General features: G+C 46.5%; 3 protein-coding genes across 8 annotated transcripts in view; 1 reads left to right on the top strand and 2 right to left on the bottom strand.

The window, feature by feature from the left end:
- Positions 1-11080, bottom strand: part of Atp7b (ATPase copper transporting beta) — a 74267-nt gene extending 63187 nt beyond the window's left edge. For 2 of the 3 annotated variants that reach the window (XM_087587468.1, XM_087587469.1), the window contains exon 1: positions 10555-11080. In XM_087587468.1, coding sequence (XP_087443594.1) covers positions 10555-10638 — 84 coding nt within the window. In that variant the 5' untranslated portion in view covers positions 10639-11080. The remainder of the gene's footprint in view (positions 1-10554) is intronic. The other variant, NM_012511.2, reaches the window with a different exon arrangement.
- Erich1 (glutamate-rich 1) overlaps positions 1-18593 on the bottom strand; it is a gene marked incomplete at its 5' end in the record, with an annotated part of 52793804 nt that overhangs the window by 5622382 nt on the left and 47152829 nt on the right.
- Positions 10474-18519, top strand: Alg11 (ALG11, alpha-1,2-mannosyltransferase). 5 transcript variants are annotated; one of them, XM_087588724.1, is made up of 4 exons: positions 10474-10518; positions 12272-12502; positions 15222-16153; positions 18068-18519. In XM_087588724.1, exons 2-4 carry the CDS (start codon positions 12414-12416, stop codon positions 18337-18339), a joined length of 1293 nt encoding a protein of 430 aa, XP_087444850.1. In that variant the 5' UTR covers positions 10474-10518; positions 12272-12413; the 3' UTR covers positions 18340-18519.

Below are 18593 nucleotides of genomic sequence, written 5' to 3'. Positions count from 1 at the left end.
TACTCCCGTGAGGTGATCCCAGGTGTTCCCCACACTCAGGATTAGAACGTAAAGCATAGTGACAACTTTGGAGTGTTGGGTTTTTTAAATGCACAAAAATGTTAAAAGAATATGTTCTTTTAATCCTAGGTGTGGGATATGGGGCTGCTTCCCATTGTCCACAGCTGCTGGCTAGGATTTGCCTACTGCTCCAGTGGGGGCATGATTTTGCCAGGTACAGGTCGTTTCTGAGACTGTGTGACGTTCAGGATTCTGGGAACAATTTTAGTTGGTACATAAATGCTAGGGGCCAAGAGGCAGGGTGGGTTGTTGGTTGGCTGTGGTTTGTTAAGTAGTGGTACACAAAGAAGAAACAAGAAGAAATCAGTTTTCCTGATGGTGGAGATCAACCTCTCCTGAGGCACTCGATCAATGTCCCTAGTCAGCAGGAAGTAGTCTACCGATAACACTGCCCCCTTTCAGACCCCTGAATCTTTTCCTCTCTATCCTTCTCTCTTTTCTAGTGTTAGGGGGTTGGAAGGGTAGAGAAAGGTGGAAGAAAAAGGGACCCACCAAAGTAGCCAAAGTCAACCACACTAAAATCCTTACAATGCCCCGTAAGAAAGCGGAGTGCTCTGCCCCTTTTCTTGGGATCCCATATGCCCATCCTGACCAGTCCCTCACGCTGGGATGAGGAGACTGAGACCACTCTCCTCGTCCTGTTACTTAGAACTACCTCCTTTTAGAAGCTCCTCCCACCAACATCCCACAGGCAGATCCCCATCTCAAAGCTTAAGGATTTTCACTCACAGGTTACCTCATAACTCACTTCCCCAAAAGCACCCATTTGACCTTCCAACACTCTCAACTCCCTAGGAACCCTCCCAGCCTCATTTTTTTTCTCCCCTAGAGTAGTCAATGACTGCTGAAGTCGTGCATGCTTTGCCGACTTGTTGGCTGTCAACAGATGTCTATGGGTAGAATATAAACTCCAGTGGGGGAGGAGTCCTTTGTCAACCTGTTCTGATACCTGCTGTGTTCCCACTGCTAAAAGCAGTGCTGACTCAGTTTCTCAGCATTTGTTGAGTGTGTGGGTGAACTTCTGTGGTTGTGGAGAACTGGAATATTGGTGGGTCCTGACCCTACTTCTCATCTGGGGTTATCTTTAGCCTTCCTAATAACTGTTGCTGACCTAACATCCATCCTTGCCTTTTAGGTAAGTCACTGTGGTATGTGCTGACCTCTAACGTCTCCCAAACACAGGGTGAGAATACCGTCCGTCAGACAGCGTCTATGGCATGGCGCACATTTCCCTCCCTCGCTGTACCCCACCTATCTGACACTCCTATGATGTATTTAGTTTTCACTGTTCCGTGTCTATACAAACATTATGAAACCATTACCATGTCGGAGCGTGCTATTTAGAATATCTGTGCTTCCCCACCACTGTTGCCCACACTTGGCCTCAGAATACTTGTTCTCCATTGGAAATGATGGCTGGGTTTTGCATCCGCTGGTAAGAAAAAAAAAAATCAGGTCTCTGGAAAAAGTCCTAATGACTTCAAGCATTTATTCAAGGAAATCTATTTAAAATTGATCATAAAAATGGCTGCATATTAAACCAGCAAGTCAGCAGCTCCACTGTAGGTGAATGATGCCCCATTTCTCCCATCTCCCAAGGTTCTGCTGTTTAGAGAATCCGAGAAGACTCGAGAGGAGGGAATGTTAAGAACAACAGCCTACTTGGTGCCCTCAGCCACAGTAGAGGAGAAACAAAATAAAATGTAGGTGCTTCTAACCTCTTGCTTCTTACTCGAGTAGACTCGAGGGATGGTTGAGGTTTTTCAGCGAAAACAGCTTCTACACGCCCGCCTGAAATGCCATGGGAACTGTGGGCCCCTGTCCTGAAGTCTCCTTACCTCCCTGGGCCTGCCACTCAGGACCTGACATGAGAGTGGCTACCTCAAACGTCTCTGAAACGCCTTCCCCATCTGGCTTCCTTCTGCCAAATGTTAATCCCCAATCAAGTGTTCTCCCAGGCAAACCTCTGTTCTCTGTGGTGCAGCCAGGCTAAGGATGGTCCGTCCCAGTTCTGCTTCCCTGTGGATGATGCTGCTATTCTGGATCCATGTTCTTGTATTTTACTCTGTGAGATCAGGAAGCCCTGCAGCACTCCACACTTGGCTTAATGGTGTGTTCCCCATCAAGTAGCTTAGTCCATTGCTCTACGGATCTCTGTGGCCACAAGTCATCCATCTTCACCATACTGTAATAAGGACCGCCTTCCCTCAGGTTCCCAATGAGACTCTTCTCCTTTCTACCTAACGTCTCGCCACAACTGCTTTTACTGCTCTTCTTATTCCTGCCAACACTCTGGCCAACCGCTCAAATGTCTCTAAGAAGATCTAAGCTTTGTTTACATACAGCTCCCGTCTGAGCCCTCCCCACATCACCCTCACCACCCTGTTTAGACTGATCTATGGTTTTTCTGGCCCGACCTTCCAAACTCTTTCAGTCACTACCTACTTCCCGATTCCAGGTACTTGTTACAAGGACACTCTTCATTACCAATCTCTTAGTGTATCAGGGCAACTATCACAGACAATGCAGTCATTTATAAAGAACAGAATTTTATATCTCACCATTGTAAGGAAGGCAAGAAATCCCAGATCAGAGCCATTGGTCAGTGTCTGGTAAGAGTTGCTTTTTATTCAAGGTGGTGCCTTGTTGTACTGTCTGGAGGGAAGAACCAGAGTCCTCACTGGTAGATGAGAAAGAACGGGGCAGGAGGCAGGGAGCAAACAGTTTCCATTAAGATTTCCCACATGAGCACTTAATCCCAAGTTCACAAGGACTCAACCCTCACAGTTCTGTAACCTCCTAAAGGGAATATGTCTTAAGACTGCTGTACTGGGATTACACTTCAACATGAATTTTAAAACAAAACATTTAAGTCAGAGAAAGGATGCTAGAATAAAAGTTGGATATGAGGGCAAAGGCGGAGAACGCTCAGAAAAGCAGGGTGGGATTGTGATTTTTACAGCTCTTAGACATCAGCAAAACTCGATGATGCACTGTTCATCTATCCAGATACACAAGACAATGGTTTTTAAACACAAAAGGCTGAACTACAGGGCTGCGGGTGTAGCTCAATGGTAGAGTATGTGCTTGAAATACCTGTGGCTCTGGGTTCAAATCCAAAACAATACAACCTGGGTTATAACAAGTGCAAAACAGAGAACGACAGTCTACAGTGCTCTTTGCCTGCTTGCCCTGACCCTTGCTGCCAAGTTCATCCCTTCACTAGGATTGGGCCCACTTTCTCGGGGATTCTGGTGTATATCAAAGGCCTGACACATCCAACTTCATGGACAGAACAACTACTGGGTTCTTGTACTTTCCATTGAGAGGAGCCATTGTTGGAATAGTGGAACCACAGTCTGTAACCCACTCTAATAAATCTCATTTACAGAGAGAGGTGGGGGTTCATTCTATCAATTCTCATTCTCTAGAGAACGCTGACTAATACAGGGAAGAAAGGTGGATGTGTCCTGTATGCAGTGCATGCACCCATGTATTTGAATGTGCAGGTGCATGTACCCATGAGTGAATGTGCAGGTGCATGCATCCATGTGTGAGTGTGCAGGTGCATGCACCCATGTGTAAGTGTGCAGGTGCGTGCACCCATGTGTGAGTGTGCAGGTGCGTGCACCCATGTGTGAGTGTGCAGGTGCGTGCACCCATGTGTGAGTGAGTGTGCAGGTGCATGCACCCATGTGTGAGTGAGTGTGCAGGTGCATGCACCCATGTGTAAGTGTGCAGGTACATGTGAATGTGAATGTACATGCATGCATGTTTGCACAGGTGGAGACCAGAAGAGGGCATAGGAGGTTTTCCTCTGTCACTCTCCACCTTCTCCTTTAAAACAGGTTTTCTCACTGAAATGGAAACTAGCTAGCCATTTTAGCTGGGCTGGCCGGCCAGCTAGTTCCTATCAGCCTGTTTCTGCCCTCACATCCCACACTGCTGAGTTAACAGGCAACCACGGCCATGCCCAGTTCTCTACATGGGTACTGAGAATTCTGACTCAGGCCCTCAGGCTTGCCCGGGTGCTCTTACCATCTCTCTCCTCAGCCCCAGTATTCTTTTTTTTATTAATTTATTTATTTGGTCATGTTATTATCCCAATCGTAGCCTCCTCCCTCCTCTGCTCTCAGTACCCCCTTACACCTCCCCCAATTCCAAACCCCCCTTCTCTCAGGAGAAGAGGAAGCCCCACCATGGGTACCCTGCCCTGGCACATCAAGTCACAGCAGGACTAAGTGCATCCTCTCCCACTGAGACCAGACAAGGCAGCCCAGCTATGGGAAAGGGATCCACAGGCAGGCAACAGAGTCACAGACAGTCTCTACTCCAATTGTTAGAGGACCCACATGAAGACCAAGCTGCTCATCTGCTACATGAGCCTAGGTCTAGCCCACGCTTGCTCTTTGGTTGGTGGTTCAGTCTCCCGGAGCCCCTGTGGACCCAGGTTAGTTGACCCTGTAGGTCTTCTTGTGGTGTCCCTGACCCTCTCCGACTCCCTCACCCCTTTCTTCTTCTTCTTCTTCTTCTTCTTCTTCTTCTTCTTCTTCTTCTTCTTCTTCTTCTTCTTCCTCTCTTCCTCTTCCTCTTCCTCTTCCTCTTCTTCTTCTTCTTCTTCAGTCAGGTAGCATAATTTATTATTACATTTCATAACTGATACATATGGTTATATATATATATATTTCTTTCATAACCAATAAACTGACAAAATAATGAGGAAAATGCAATGTGATCAAAGAGTGAAAATGGGGAGATGCAGGGAGTCTTTCTGTAAGGGAAACGGGTACAACAAACAGCTAGGGCAGGGCACGAGGCGATGGGAGAGAAGGCAGAATAAAGGCTCCCTCGGTGGATGGCTGGGTGGGCAGTGGGAGGTGGAGGTGAAGAGGGGGATAGGTCCTCAAGATCCCAGACAGGTAGAGAGGAGGGTCAAAGGTATTCGCAAAGAGCATGACCTTTAAAAGAAGCTTGATGTGCCCTCTGGTTCTACAGAAAAGGAGAAAAGGTGACACGTAAGGGGATGAGGCAGAGGGCTGGGAGTTCAAGGCCAGCCTAGCCTACAGATCAGGACCTGGCCTCCAAGAAAAAGAAGGAAAGGGGGAAAAAAAACAAAACAAAAACAAACCAACCAAGTTGCAGATCTAAATAACAATTGGGGACTAGGGGAGAAGGGGTAAAGCCAGGAAGAAAAGTTAAAGACAGCATACCCGCAGTACCAGTGTTCTACAGGAAAGAGTAAGGAGAGACAAGGCTGAGCCCAGGGCCCCTCCCAGGAGCAGTGACAGCCCATAAGATCCGTAAGATCGTAAAGCGCAAGTCAAAGGTACGGCTGAGATAAGGAACACACTGCTGGCAGCGCCAGCTACTCAGACGCCTGACTTTTTGGCACCAGCAAAACTTATATTCTGAAAGGGCAGATTTCACAATCCCTGGTCATCGATTGGCTAGGGGGTGCAGCTCTGTGTGCAGGCACAAGGCCCTGAGTTCCATCTTGCCCTGGCCAGTTTTTGTCGACTTGACACAGGCCAGAGTCATTCTGGAAAAGGAATCCTCAGTTAAGGCAAGGCTGTGGGCGGGTTTTACATTAATGACTGATGTGGTTGGGCCCATCCCACAGGGAGTGGTGCCACCCCTTGTGGGGAGGGGTGTTACTGGTTGAGAAAGCAAGCTGAGCAAACAAACCAAGGGGGAGCAAGCCAGGAAGCAGCACCCCTCCATGGCCTCTGCATCAGCTCCTGCCTCCAGGTTCCTGCCCTGTGTGAGTTCCTCTCCTGACTTCCCTCCAGGACAGGTGGGATGTGGGACTGTGATTTGAAATGCATCCTTCCTCACCAAGTTGCTGTCGGTCACTGTGTTTATCACAGCACTAGGCATGCCCCCGGCCACACCCAAAGGAAAATAAAGCTTTTCTGCTTTATGAGACTGAGTCTACCTTCCAACTTTAACTTAGTTTAAAAAACAAAAACAAGAACTGAGGGATGGGGGTGTAGGCAGCACATATAAGGCAGAGGTCTAGCCCCAACACCACAAGGAAGGAAGGAAGGAAGGAAGGAAGGAGGGAGAGAGGGAGAGAAGGAAAGAAGGGGCATTGTCAGAGCTTCACCAGGCAATGCTCTTCTCTCATGTGATTCAGGACGACATCGAGTCACCTGACTAAGGTGACACCTTACCCTGTGGTTATTGGTGAGCAGCAATCGCGTCTCTACTGTGGCCTCCCCTTCTGATTCAAACCGAAATGATTGCCAGTAAAGCATTTAACATCCAGCCACAGAGCTGCAGAGCTGGCTCAGTGGTTAAGAGCGCTGGCTGCCTGCTCTTCCAGAGGACCCAGGTTCGATTCCCAGCACCCACGCAGCAGCTCACGACCATCTGAAACTCCAGTTCCGGGAGATCTGCCACACTCTTCTGGGCACCAGGAACCTAACCTGATACACGGATATTTATGCAGGCAAAAACACTCATGCACACAAGATAAATAAATAATAAAGAGAATAAAGCTGAAAAAGAAGAATAAAAAGCCAGGCTTGGCAATTTAGGCACTGAAGCATCTACATCACCTGGTGATCAATGCCACATAGAGAACCCCCTGAAGAAAAACACAGACAGTGAAATAATGCTATAAAAGGTACCTTTACATACTATGGAGAAGAAAGAGGCAGACTATAGTGAAATTACCTGTAATTTCAACCCTGAGTGGGGAGACTATTGTAGATCAGCCTGGGCTACACAGTAAGTAATGGGCTAGCCAGCGCTACACAGCAAAACCCTCCCATCTCAGAAAAAGAATTACATTATTACGTATAGTTTGCACTCCCTTCAATACACCCAGACACTTAAGAACAACCAATGACACAGTTTGGACTGGCCTGGCCTCTGGGGCAGGGACCAAACAACCCACTCTGTCCTTGGAAAGCATGATGCAGAGGATAAATATTAAATGTTCTAAGTGTGTTTAAGCATCTCAGAGTTGAAAATTTAAGCCAAATTCATTAGTTTAGTAACATTAGATGGTATTATCAAGCGTCATAAAGGAGACCCTCCGTTTTGGAGAAAACTGGTCAGGCTGACCTAGGACCAAATACTACTACATTTTCTCTTATTAACAAGCTCCTTTGAGTGAGTTATTTAACTTCTGCATGAGTTTCCCCGCCGACACAGCCTGGATACCTTTTGCAGTTCTAACAGTGCCCGAAGTTAGCCCTGATCCGGTGAGACAAGGGCTGGCCACGTAAGAGTCTCTAATTCTAGCAGGTGCTACCGTGCACCTGAGTGACTGACTGTAGGAAGTCGGGGTCCTGCCCGACCTTAAGATGGATAATTCAGTACGGCAGCTCACAGAAATGCATTATTAAGGACACAGTGCAAGAACAGCCATGTGGAGGAGGTGCTCAGAGCAAGGAGGAGGGGATCAGTTCCCAGAGGCTCCGAGCCTTCTGTAGACAGGCCACCCACACAGCCAGAATCTTCACAAGGTTCACTTCCTAGAAACTCCCCAAACTCATCCTGTAGGGGTTTTATGGAGGTTCTGCTTGGTAAGCAGGATTGGTAAAATCATGAGTCATTTGTGATTAACTAATCCAGTCCCTTCACCCTCAGAATGTGTGTGTGTTTGGGGGGGGGTGGGATTGGGGGTGCCACGGAAAGTTCTAACACCCAAACCAAGTGACTGGTTTCTCTGGTGACCAGACCCAGTTATAAAGTACATCAATGTCTCCTTCTTAACAGACCCCAGTGAAGCTGAAGGGCTCTTCTTGTGAACAATAAAACGCTCTCTCCTCTCAAACTGGATGAAGAAACCTCAAGGTTCAAGAAGCCAGGACAAAGATCAAATACCTGTTTCCTATTATCCAACTTGCGCCTCAGGACTTGGACACACTTTGGAGGCTCAGAATGCTTCGCTGAAGTCTGAACCACTTGGATCTCTAGTCCAGTGGGAATCTGCCCTGGAAGTCTCGTCTGATCATTCGCTAAAACAGAATCATCCTCATCATCCTGTCCTTCCTCATCCCCTTACCTGAAGGGGACCCTGCAGTGTCTAAGAGGGGGATCAAACCCACTAGATTGAGAATAAAGACCTACCTGGTTCAGATTGACTTCGCCAGCCTGGATCAGACTTCAGCGAGTCTAATGCCAGGCAGTTCGTCACCAGAATGTTTAAAGCACCATTTTGGTAAAGGTTTTCAGGCAACGATCATTGCAACCTAGGTGCACAGTAAAGCTCAAGGTGTGACTACATAGAAACTCCTTTGCAAAGCACACATGACCACAAAGGCGGCTTCTATAGCCAAAAGGCCTAGGATCTAGTGTGGTTTTCATAGGATGGTAGAAGTCAGCAGGCCATAAAGTACTCCTGACATCTCCCCTAAAGGTAGATAATGGTCTAGGGAGGGAAGAATCTGAGATAATCGTTCTAAGGAATTTGGTGAGGTCTACCCCTATAGCGGAAGGTAGGTGAGTCTGCCTCTGCAATAGCAAAGACAGCCCAGCTTGATTAACAGTTCTGGTTCTCTTAGTGCTTCTCTATGAGTAAAGGCGCTGTGCCCCCAACACCTACCCTGTTGTTTACACTCAACACTCCTATACTATTCTATAAGAAAGTCTAAAGGAAACATCTCAAGTTATAGCTGGATCCGCAGACCTTTGCATTTCTCAAACAATATCCAAAATAAAACCATGTGCTGAACAGCAGGGACAAAATGGTTAATATTAGGCTGGGACCGGGGACATAGTCGCTAATGGAATGCTAAGAGGCCCTAGGTTGGTCCTGGGCACAGAGTTAAAACAAAAATCTGCATCAAAGCATTCATGAGCACAAGACTGTGGGTTTGACTTTCAGTACTGCAAAAACAGAATAAAGACAAAGCAGCATGGGTCGTAAGAACTGAATGAGAGAGTGAACACACGGGAGTATAAACCAGTACAACATCACGAGCATAGTAGGTTCAGTGACTTTGCCTAAAGCCATTATCAGTGTACTTCAGAAGTTGGTGAGGCCAACGTGAGCCAGGGCGGTTAACCAACTGCTTTCAAGGAGAGGAGCAGGTCTTGAGTTTGACCTGATTAGATAAAGACTTTACTCTCTCGTGGGGACACTGCCAGAGATAGGCCGAGCATCTCCTTTTCTGCTCTGGCCACCCCTACCCTGTGTGGGCTGTCTTCCCACTCTAAGAATTACCTACTCAGCAAACTCTCTCCCTGCCAATTAACCTACACTCCCTTCATTTCTACACACCAGAGGCTAAATGAATTTCACTAACAAGGGACGCTCAATAAAACTGCTGGATTAATTCATTTCAGAGACCTGTACAAAAGGAGCAAGCTCCAGTCCAGCAATCCAGACCTAAAGCAATACTCGCAGTATTAAATTCTACATTAATGACCAAGTATAAGACCAGCTGAATGGCTCAGTGGGTGGAGGCACCATCATGAAGCCTGAGGACCTAAGTTTGCTGAAAGGAGGGAAAAACCAACTCCTGAACGTCTTCTGCTTACCTCTGGACCCAGAGTCTCTTCCCCTCCCCTTTCTTTCCCATATACACATACATAGATACATACATACATACATACATACATACATACATACATACACACATATTTTTTTAATTCAAGTACAAGTAAGGCAAGATGACTCACTGGGTAAAGGCACTTGCTTTTAAGCCTGATGACCTGAGTTCAGTCCCCAGGATACACAGGTAGAAAATGAGCACTAAGTCCAGCAAGATGCCCCTGACCTCCATCTCACACACACACACACACACTCTCTCTCTCTCTCTCTCTCTCTCTCTCTCTCTCTCTCTCTCTCTCTCTCTCTCTCTCTCAAACAATTCAAGTGCAAAGATCATGTCAACAGGGAATGAAAGTAAGCGACCGCCATGGCCACCCACGAGGGGAACCATCAACAGCTATGACACTCTGAGAAACAATCTCCAAAATACAGCTACATGAAAGAAAAAAGAAAAAAGTGATTTCAATTAGGCAAGACAAAATATTTTAAAACAACACACAAATCTTCAAGAATTCTTCACATGCCCGCGACCTACAAGTTTCAGTATTTACTCATTGGAGACGCACATGAAGAAAAGAACTGAAAAAGAGACCTGATTTTCTCGAGCTAAATATTTCTGTGCTGTGTGCATCTTTAAGGGACTGCATTAATTAACCGCTTGTATTATTAAAATGAACGCCTTTAAGCTACAGGACTTGGATGTAGACCGTTTGAGAATCCAGGCATTAGCCAGGCATTAGCACTCCTAGGCGCAACCAGAGTTTTTTCACAGCAACCCCACGACCGGGGAAAGTGCTGGGCTCGACACGGTTGAACACCAGAGGGCTGGCGAGTGGCACCCTTGATCTAGAGGGCTTTCCGCCCAAGCCACTCCTTGAGCTGGATTCTCGGGGGTACGTGTCCTCAGTCACGAGTACTGGAGGAACAGAGGAAAATTGCGCTTCGGGCAGGTGCGTACACGCTGCGGTCTGGGGAAGGAAACTTACTTTCCGACTGGCCTCTTTGGCTGTGACCTTTCTCTCCTGTTCAGGCATTGTCCCCACAAACGCCAACTTCTTCCTGGGATCCATCCCCGAGCCCAAAGGTCACCTGGTCGGGGGAGGGAAGAGCGACTTTACAAGCCAGGGAGAGGAGGCGCGAAGACGCGCATCCGTGGTTCCTGGGGAACACAGGGCTCAGATCTCCCAGCCCCGGAGCTGCGGAATCGGGACAGCGAGGTCCGCCGTGCGCTGCGAACCGGGTGCAGCTGGGACCACAGTCCCAGGGCGCCCGCTCCTGCGCAGCCCCCTCTCCACCCAGCGTCCCGCTACTGCGGCCGCTGGGGACTCGCCGACACTTCTGAAAGAGCGGAATCTGTACTGGAAGATTAGCTCGCCGCCCGCCTGGACCTCCCATTGGGTCCCAACCGGCTGCCAGCGCTGTGGTGGGGGCGGGGCGGGGTGCCCTCAAGGGGGCTACCGGACCGGAGGGGCGAGCGAGGTAGGAGGGGCGGGAGAGCCGGCTGTCCATCACAAGCCACGCCCCCCCGCCCACCACCGCAGTGGTGTGGCCCAAGTGGGATGGACCCGTGTGCGCCCCGCCCCGCTCCGCCTGTGGGAAGCGGCTATTTGGCTACCTGCAGGAAGGCGTGTGAATAGGGGGCGTGGCTAACAGCGCACGCTCTCTCAGGAGCCAATAGAATAGTAGAACAGGCAAGCGCTTCCGGGCTGCGAGGGGGAGGGTGGGCTAAGATGGCGGCGGACACAGGGAGCTGGTGCGTGTACGCAGTGCTGCGGTGAGGAGCTGGTAGCCTGAGCTCACGAGGGCGTGGAGGGGCTTGGAGCAATTCAGATAAAGTCTGTAGAAAAGCTTTTATTCTCGTGCCTCAGTTTACCTCAGTTGTCCCGCATGTCTCGCCAACTGACCGCTCAGCCTTTTCCTTACCGGTTACCTGCTGCTTCTCCGCTTCGTAAACCAATTGGTTGCTTCTTGACCATCTGTTGAGTAATTGCCTTCCTGGTTAATGTTTAAAGTTGTAAATATATTGCTTTTGTTTTTAAGATACATAGGAATTGCAGAAGTTAAAAGAGGAATGTTAACCACCCGGTGATTAGTACTATTGTAGTAGTTCCACATTTCAAAAGATGTTCGTATCTTATGACGGCCTGCCTAACTTCATATGTATTTTTGTTCAGGTTGAAAATTTAGAGCTGGCGTAAGAGCGTTCTGAAAAGCACGCATTATTACCAGAGTTTGTATTACATCTTCATTTCTGTACTTTCTGCCTCAAGGTCTGTAGTGATTGCTAAAAAATATGAACAGGCTAGGTTGTTCCAGCACATTCTTGGCCTTTTCCTGCTAAATAACTGGAATGCTGCCAGCTCTGTACGGTGCCCGTTGTAATGGCTGACTCCCTGCATTATAATGGTGTTTGATGAGTAATCCATAACCTTGAATTACAGTTACCTTTCTTTAAAACATCTTGTTTAAATATGGGTATATATTGGCTAGGAACCAAGTGTTTGCCTAGCATGTATGAGGCCCTGAATCACCTCAATCACTACCACTCAGGGGGGATATAATTTGAATATTTCGTTACCAGACTTAGAGAAATTCTCTCTGATACTTAATATTAAGCAAATGTATAAAAAGTAAACCTTAATTTGTGGCTGAATTTTTAAATTAACAGCAGGTTGATTTTTTTTCACCTTTTATTTATTTCAGATTTTTTTATTCACTCTTCTTTCCTGGACTAATTATATGTGGAGTTCTGTGCGTATATTTGGTCATTGGCCTTTGGGTTATCAGGAGACATCTACAGAGGAAGAAAAAGTCAGCCTCAACCAGCAAAAATGGAAAAGATCAAATGGTGGTTGCATTTTTCCATCCATACTGCAATGCAGGCGGAGGAGGAGAGAGAGTTCTGTGGTGTGCTTTGAGAGCCCTGCAGAAAAAGTAGGTATGCATCTTTCTTAGCTAAAACCCCCGCGCTGCTGCTTGCCTCCTAAGATCAGACTAAATTTTAGTTTACACAAACTTCAGTGTTACTGGGCTGTTATCCCAACTTCCTAGAGTCTAAATTGGGAGGATCATTGGAACCTAGGAGTCATAATCCAGCCTGGGCAACGTAAGAAGTACCACTCAGAGGGGGAAGAAAAGAAAAGCTAGCTTTTAAAACCTCCTTTTATTGCAGATAAAAACACTAAGCTACATGAACAAAATCCATCCAAGACCCTTCAGGATGGATGGAGAGGAACGCCCCACCCATCAGTGAAAAAGCCTTGGGGGAGGCATAGTGCTTTGTGCTGTAGCCACTAGGAAGTTGCCTTTGTTTAAAACTCTCCACCTGTGCTCACTCAGGCAACCCTAATGAAATGCCCACACACCAGAAAAAGACAAAAGAGGGCAGGGGAAAGCCTTGCTGGGAAGAAGAGATTGGTTGGACTGGAGAGGATGATAAGTGCATGGTATACGTGAGAGCAAGTGGGGATAGTAACATCAGGAAAAAATAACCTACTTGTTCTTGGTTTTATTGAGGCAAGGTCTCATTGTGTAGCTCTCTGGCTGTCCTGGAACACACTCTGTAGACCAGGCTGGCCTCAAACCCCTGCCTCCCAAGTGCTGGGATTTAAGATGTGCACACTAGACCCAGCTGAAAATAATTTTCAAATAGTATTATAAAATATATAAATCTCTGATATCCGTATGAAACCTATCCAGGTGAGAACATAGTCCCAGATTCCCTTAGAGAACAACCTTGAATTATCTTAAGTGCCAAAATTTTTGACTTAGTTGGCATGCTTTTTAATTGAAAAAGGTTTACAATTTTTAACCAAAAAAAAAAAAGGAAATAATTAAGTATACAGTTTCGGGAGAGTATTCATGTGTGCTTGTGCATGTAGAAGCCGTAGCTGGTATTGGATTTCTTTCTCAGTTGCTTTCTACTTTTTGCTGAGGCAGGATCCCTAGCTGAACCTGGACCTCAGCATCCCTGCCAATCTAGCTCGGCAGTTTGCCCAGAGGTCCCACTTGTCTCTGCCTTCCAGAGCGATGGGGTCACGCATGGCTGCCACTTTATAAGGGCTCGGGGTACAAACGGGTCCTCACACTTGGCGGCATGTGCTTTATCCACTGAATCATCGCCTTGGTCCGAGTCCAGTGTTTTACTGTTATGTTAGTAGTCAGGGTATAATTGTGTGCGTAGGTTACTTACAATGTGTTTAAAGGATGTTGTTATATTAGAACTAGTTAAGTAGCTAAGGAAGTCTGAAAATTGGGGTAGCAAGGAAACAATGTGTATAACTGGACTTCTTATTATGGAAGTTACTTCTAAAGATTTGATTCCTTTTTATTTTATGTGTATTAGTACCTACATGTGTTAAAGGATCCTTATGAGCTACCATGTGGTCCTGGGAATTGAACCAAGGTCTTTTGTAAGAACGATGAGTACTCTTAGCCACTAAGACATGTCTCTAGAATCAGGAATTAATTTCTTAAAGGAATGTGATTAACTGCCCCCAGCCAGTTAAACTTCATTATGTAGTTTACATATTTAGGGGGCAGGGAGATGTTAAAAAGTGAGAGGAGAGAATACTAAGTAGTACTTTAAAGTTATGATTCTATCAGGCTGGGAGGGTAGCTTAGCAGTTAAGAGCGCCTGGTGCTCTTCCAGAGGACCTGAGGTCAGTTCCCGGCACCCACATCAGAAGGTTGACAGCTGCCTAACTCTAGCCCTAAGAGATCTAATACCTGCTCCTGCCTTCCAGAGGTAGTTACATACATGTGGCCAATACTCACACAGTCACAGACAATACACATAAGTAAAAATACACCTTAAAAAAGACATGATCCCAACCCAAGACAACTTTAGGGGATCTTAGGTTTTTGTTTTATTTCATTGCCAGTTTATAGGAAGAAGCATTAAGTAAGGGCCCCACCCATGTCTTTATTTGTTTTTTGTGATGCTAAAGGTTGAGCTCAGGACCTTGTGTATGTTGAGCAAGTGCCCTACAGCTAAACTCCTTAAAATAAACACTTTCAATATGTCCTAAAAATGCAAACCTCTCATTAATATGTCAGAAATTTCTGTTGGTGTTCGCTCCATTTAAACCCATAGGAGAAGGAATGGCAAATAGGTAGACATGGCATCAGTCTCCTCAGCTAACTAACAAAATACCTTCAGCTGGGTGGTTACAGGGATTTCTCTCTCATGGTGCCAGAGGTTGGGAATCCACAGTCATGAGCCAGAGGACGTGACTCTGTGCGTAACTGCCGCTGGCTGCACTTCCCTGCTGTGACGGGGTGAACAGACTCCCTCAGTCCTCCTCCAGGGTACCACAGAGGGTCTGAGTGTAGCTCAGGGGTACAGTGTATATGACACATGCACAAGAAGACTCAGTCCCCGTTCCCCCATTACGAGTCCCTTTCCTTTCAGTGCCCTTCTACTAGAGACAGATTTCAACAGACAGATCTGCAGGTGACACGCAGAACTCAGCACAGGCCTCATTTGAAAGATTGAGACTAGGAGCCCAGAGGAGATGGAGTCCGTTTTAACTCAATAAATGAAAAATGGTAGAAAACATTTTAGTACAGAAATCAGTTTGCTTATGAGTATAAGGAAATTTTAACATTTGGCTTAATTTTAATGTTAAGTGTTAATGACATTTTATTCCAGGTATCCTGATGCAGTCTATGTTGTGTATACTGGTGACATTCATGTCAGTGGTCAACAGATACTGGAAGGTGCTTTCAGAAGGTTTAACATCAAGTTGGTTCACCCAGTGCAGTTTGTTTTCTTAAGGAAACGCTACCTTGTGGAAGATTCTCGCTATCCTCACTTCACATTGCTAGGCCAAAGTCTCGGCTCCATTCTTCTTGGCTGGGAAGCTCTGATGCAGCGTGTTCCCGATGTGTACATCGATTCGATGGGCTATGCCTTCACACTGCCTCTGTTTAAATATGTGGGAGGTTGCCGAGTTGGGAGCTACGTTCACTATCCCACTATCAGCACAGACATGCTGTCTGTGGTGAAGAATCAAAATCCTGGATTTAATAACGCTGCTTTCATTAGCAGAAACGCTCTCCTCAGCAAAGCAAAGCTCATCTACTACTATTTATTTGCTTTTGTTTATGGCCTTGTTGGATCTTGCAGTGACATAGTCATGGTTAATTCTTCATGGACACTAAACCATATTCTCTCACTGTGGAAAGTCGGGCATTGCACTAACATTGTTTATCCACCTTGTGATGTGCAGACATTTCTGGACATCCCTTTACATGAGAAAAAGGTGACCCCGGGGCATTTACTGGTTTCCATTGGCCAGTTCAGGCCGGAAAAGAATCATGCTTTGCAGATCAAAGCCTTTGCTAAGTTGCTAAATGAGAAGGCAGCTGAGTCCCGCCATTCTCTAAAACTTGTCCTTATTGGAGGATGTCGCAACAAAGATGATGAGTTTAGAGTAAACCAACTGAGAAGACTGTCTGAGAATTTGGGAGTTCAAGAAAATGTGGAATTTAAAATAAACATTTCATTCGATGAATTGAAGAATTACCTGTCTGAAGCAACAATCGGTCTGCATACCATGTGGAATGAGCATTTTGGGATTGGTGAGTTTTGTTTTGTGTTTTAACAAGTTATTTGATACCGCAAGATGTGCATAAGGTCCTAATAACATTCCTGTTATTAGGAATGACAAACATGACCAAGGCAACTTAGGAAAAGAAAAATTAGGAGCTCATGGTTTCATGGGGTCAGAGTCCATGGTAACAGCACAAGTGCACGGTGGCTGAAAACTTCCATCCTGAACTACAAGTTGGAGTCAGAGAGAAATGTACAGAGAATAGTGTGAGTCTTTTGAAATGCCAAGGCCCACCCCCAGTGACACACCTCCTCCAACAAGCCACACCTCCTAGTCCTCCACAGACAGTTCCATCCACTGGAAACCTTATATTCAAATATATGAACTTATGAGAAACATTCTCCTTCAAAACTCTTCAGTCCTTTTGATAAAATGATATTGTTCTGGAGGCCTCTACTTAAGGGTATAAATCACTCATATATCCTTTAATATATAAATATATTTGTAGTCTGACTAATACAGAGTGACACAGGCAGCTACAGATGTGGTGAAGATGGCTGGGGGAAAGAGAGCAAGAGGAGTCTCAGGAAAGAGCTGAGGAGGAAGAGGTGAGCAGGCAGAAGAAAGGGGGGCTGCAGAAAATGGTTGTGGAGTGTATTTGGAAACATGGAACTGGTATTTGGTGACAAAAAGAAAGGGCAGCTGGGCCCCAGGCTGGCACTGGAGAAAGAAGGGGGTTATCAGTGACCTAGGGAAAGCAGCGTGGCCAGAGAACAGGAAGCACAGGTGAAACCAAGCACGGTAGGCTGAGCAGTGGCAGGAGAGCAGCACTGCTGGCTCTGTTAGGGAGGGCATGGAGAGAGCACAGCGGGGAGAGGCTGAACACTGTTGAGACAGCTGTGCACCTATGAGCATAGCGCACTTTAGTTCTCTAAGGTTGTTAACACTTACCTACTGCTGTTATTGGGCCTCTTAAAACTTTACTTTTGGTGTTTTCTCACTCTTGTTTCTGATTCTTGTTAATCTTCTGTCGTCCTGGCAATAATGTCTAGCCTTCTACTTTGTGTAGTGTATTCATCTTTTCCCTTCTTTGAGACAGGGTCTCACATAGTCCAGCCTGGCCTGGAACTTGCCATGTGACTGTGATGACCTCGAACTCTCGCTCTTTCTGCATCTCCAATGGCTGGGATTGTAGGTGTGCACAGTCATGGAGTTTCTATGTGGTGCCTCAAACCCAGGGTTCACTCTACCCACTGAGCTCCGCCCTCGGCCCAGTGTATTGTCTTTACAAAACATCTCTGTAGAGTCCACCCAAGGACTCAAGATGCTAGGGAACCATGCACCGGGTGAAGTGCTCACTGTGCAGCATGAGGACCTAGGTCAATTCCCAGACCCATGTAAAAGGCAGCAGTGGCAGCGCACCTCTGACCCCACCACTACCACTCCTGGTAGTGCTGGAGAGTCTAGGGCAGCGGTTCTCAAACCTCGTAACGCTGCAACCCATTAATACAGTACTACAGTCATGGTAACCCCCAGCCATAAAATCATTTTTGTTGCTACTTCATAATACTAATTTTGCTACTATTGTGAATCATAATGTAAATACCTGTTTTCTGATGGTCTTAGGCAACCCGTGAAAGAGTCCTTTAATCCACAGGGATTGTGACCCACAGGTGGAGATCAACTGGTCCAGTGGATCATTAGCTCATTGGCCAGCGAGTATAGATTCCAAATCAGTGAGTGTCTCCACAATGAGTGGAGAGCAGTAGAACGAGCTGAAGTCAACTCATGGCCTCCACAGGTCCATTCAGAGGCAGGCGCGCGCGCGCGCACGTGCACGCGCGCACACACACACACACACACACACACAGCCCTTAACATCATTTTATGTTGTATCATGTTAATCAAACTTAAAGGTCTGGTTTTTGTTTTTCCCTCTCAGGAGTTGTCGAGTGTATGGCGGCTGGTACAATTATCCTCGCACACAATTCCGGAGGCCCAAAGCTTGACATCGTCATTCCTCATGAAGGACAGATAACTGGATTTCTGGCTGAGAGTGAAGAAGGCTATGCTGAAACCATGGCCCATATTCTCTCTCTGTCCCCAGAAAAGAGACTTCGAATCAGGGAAACTGCTAGAGCATCTCTGAGCAGGTTTTCCGACCAGGAGTTTGAAGTAGCATTCCTGTGTTCCGTGGGGAAGCTGCTTACTTAATGCCCGGTCTGCACGTTCTCCATGTTTCATACAGTGTGGAGCTGGAGACAGTGGGAGAGCCTGGGCTTGGTGTGTGCAGTCCCCAGTTCATCTCCAGCACCAAAAGTAAAAGGAAATACCGTCACGTGTAAATATTTTCTAACTTTATTCTTTATTGTAATAAAAGCAGCCTGAACAATATTCTTAGCAACATGTGTATAGACAGGGCAGTAGTTAACAAAAACAGCAGAACTAATCTATATGGAAAACGTAAT

Source organism: Rattus norvegicus, chromosome 16, assembly GCF_021556685.1.
Source record: "Rattus norvegicus strain SHRSP/BbbUtx chromosome 16, alternate assembly SHRSP_T2T, whole genome shotgun sequence".
Taxonomy (NCBI): domain Eukaryota; kingdom Metazoa; phylum Chordata; class Mammalia; order Rodentia; family Muridae; genus Rattus; species Rattus norvegicus.
This window is presented reverse-complemented; position numbering and strand designations above follow the sequence as displayed.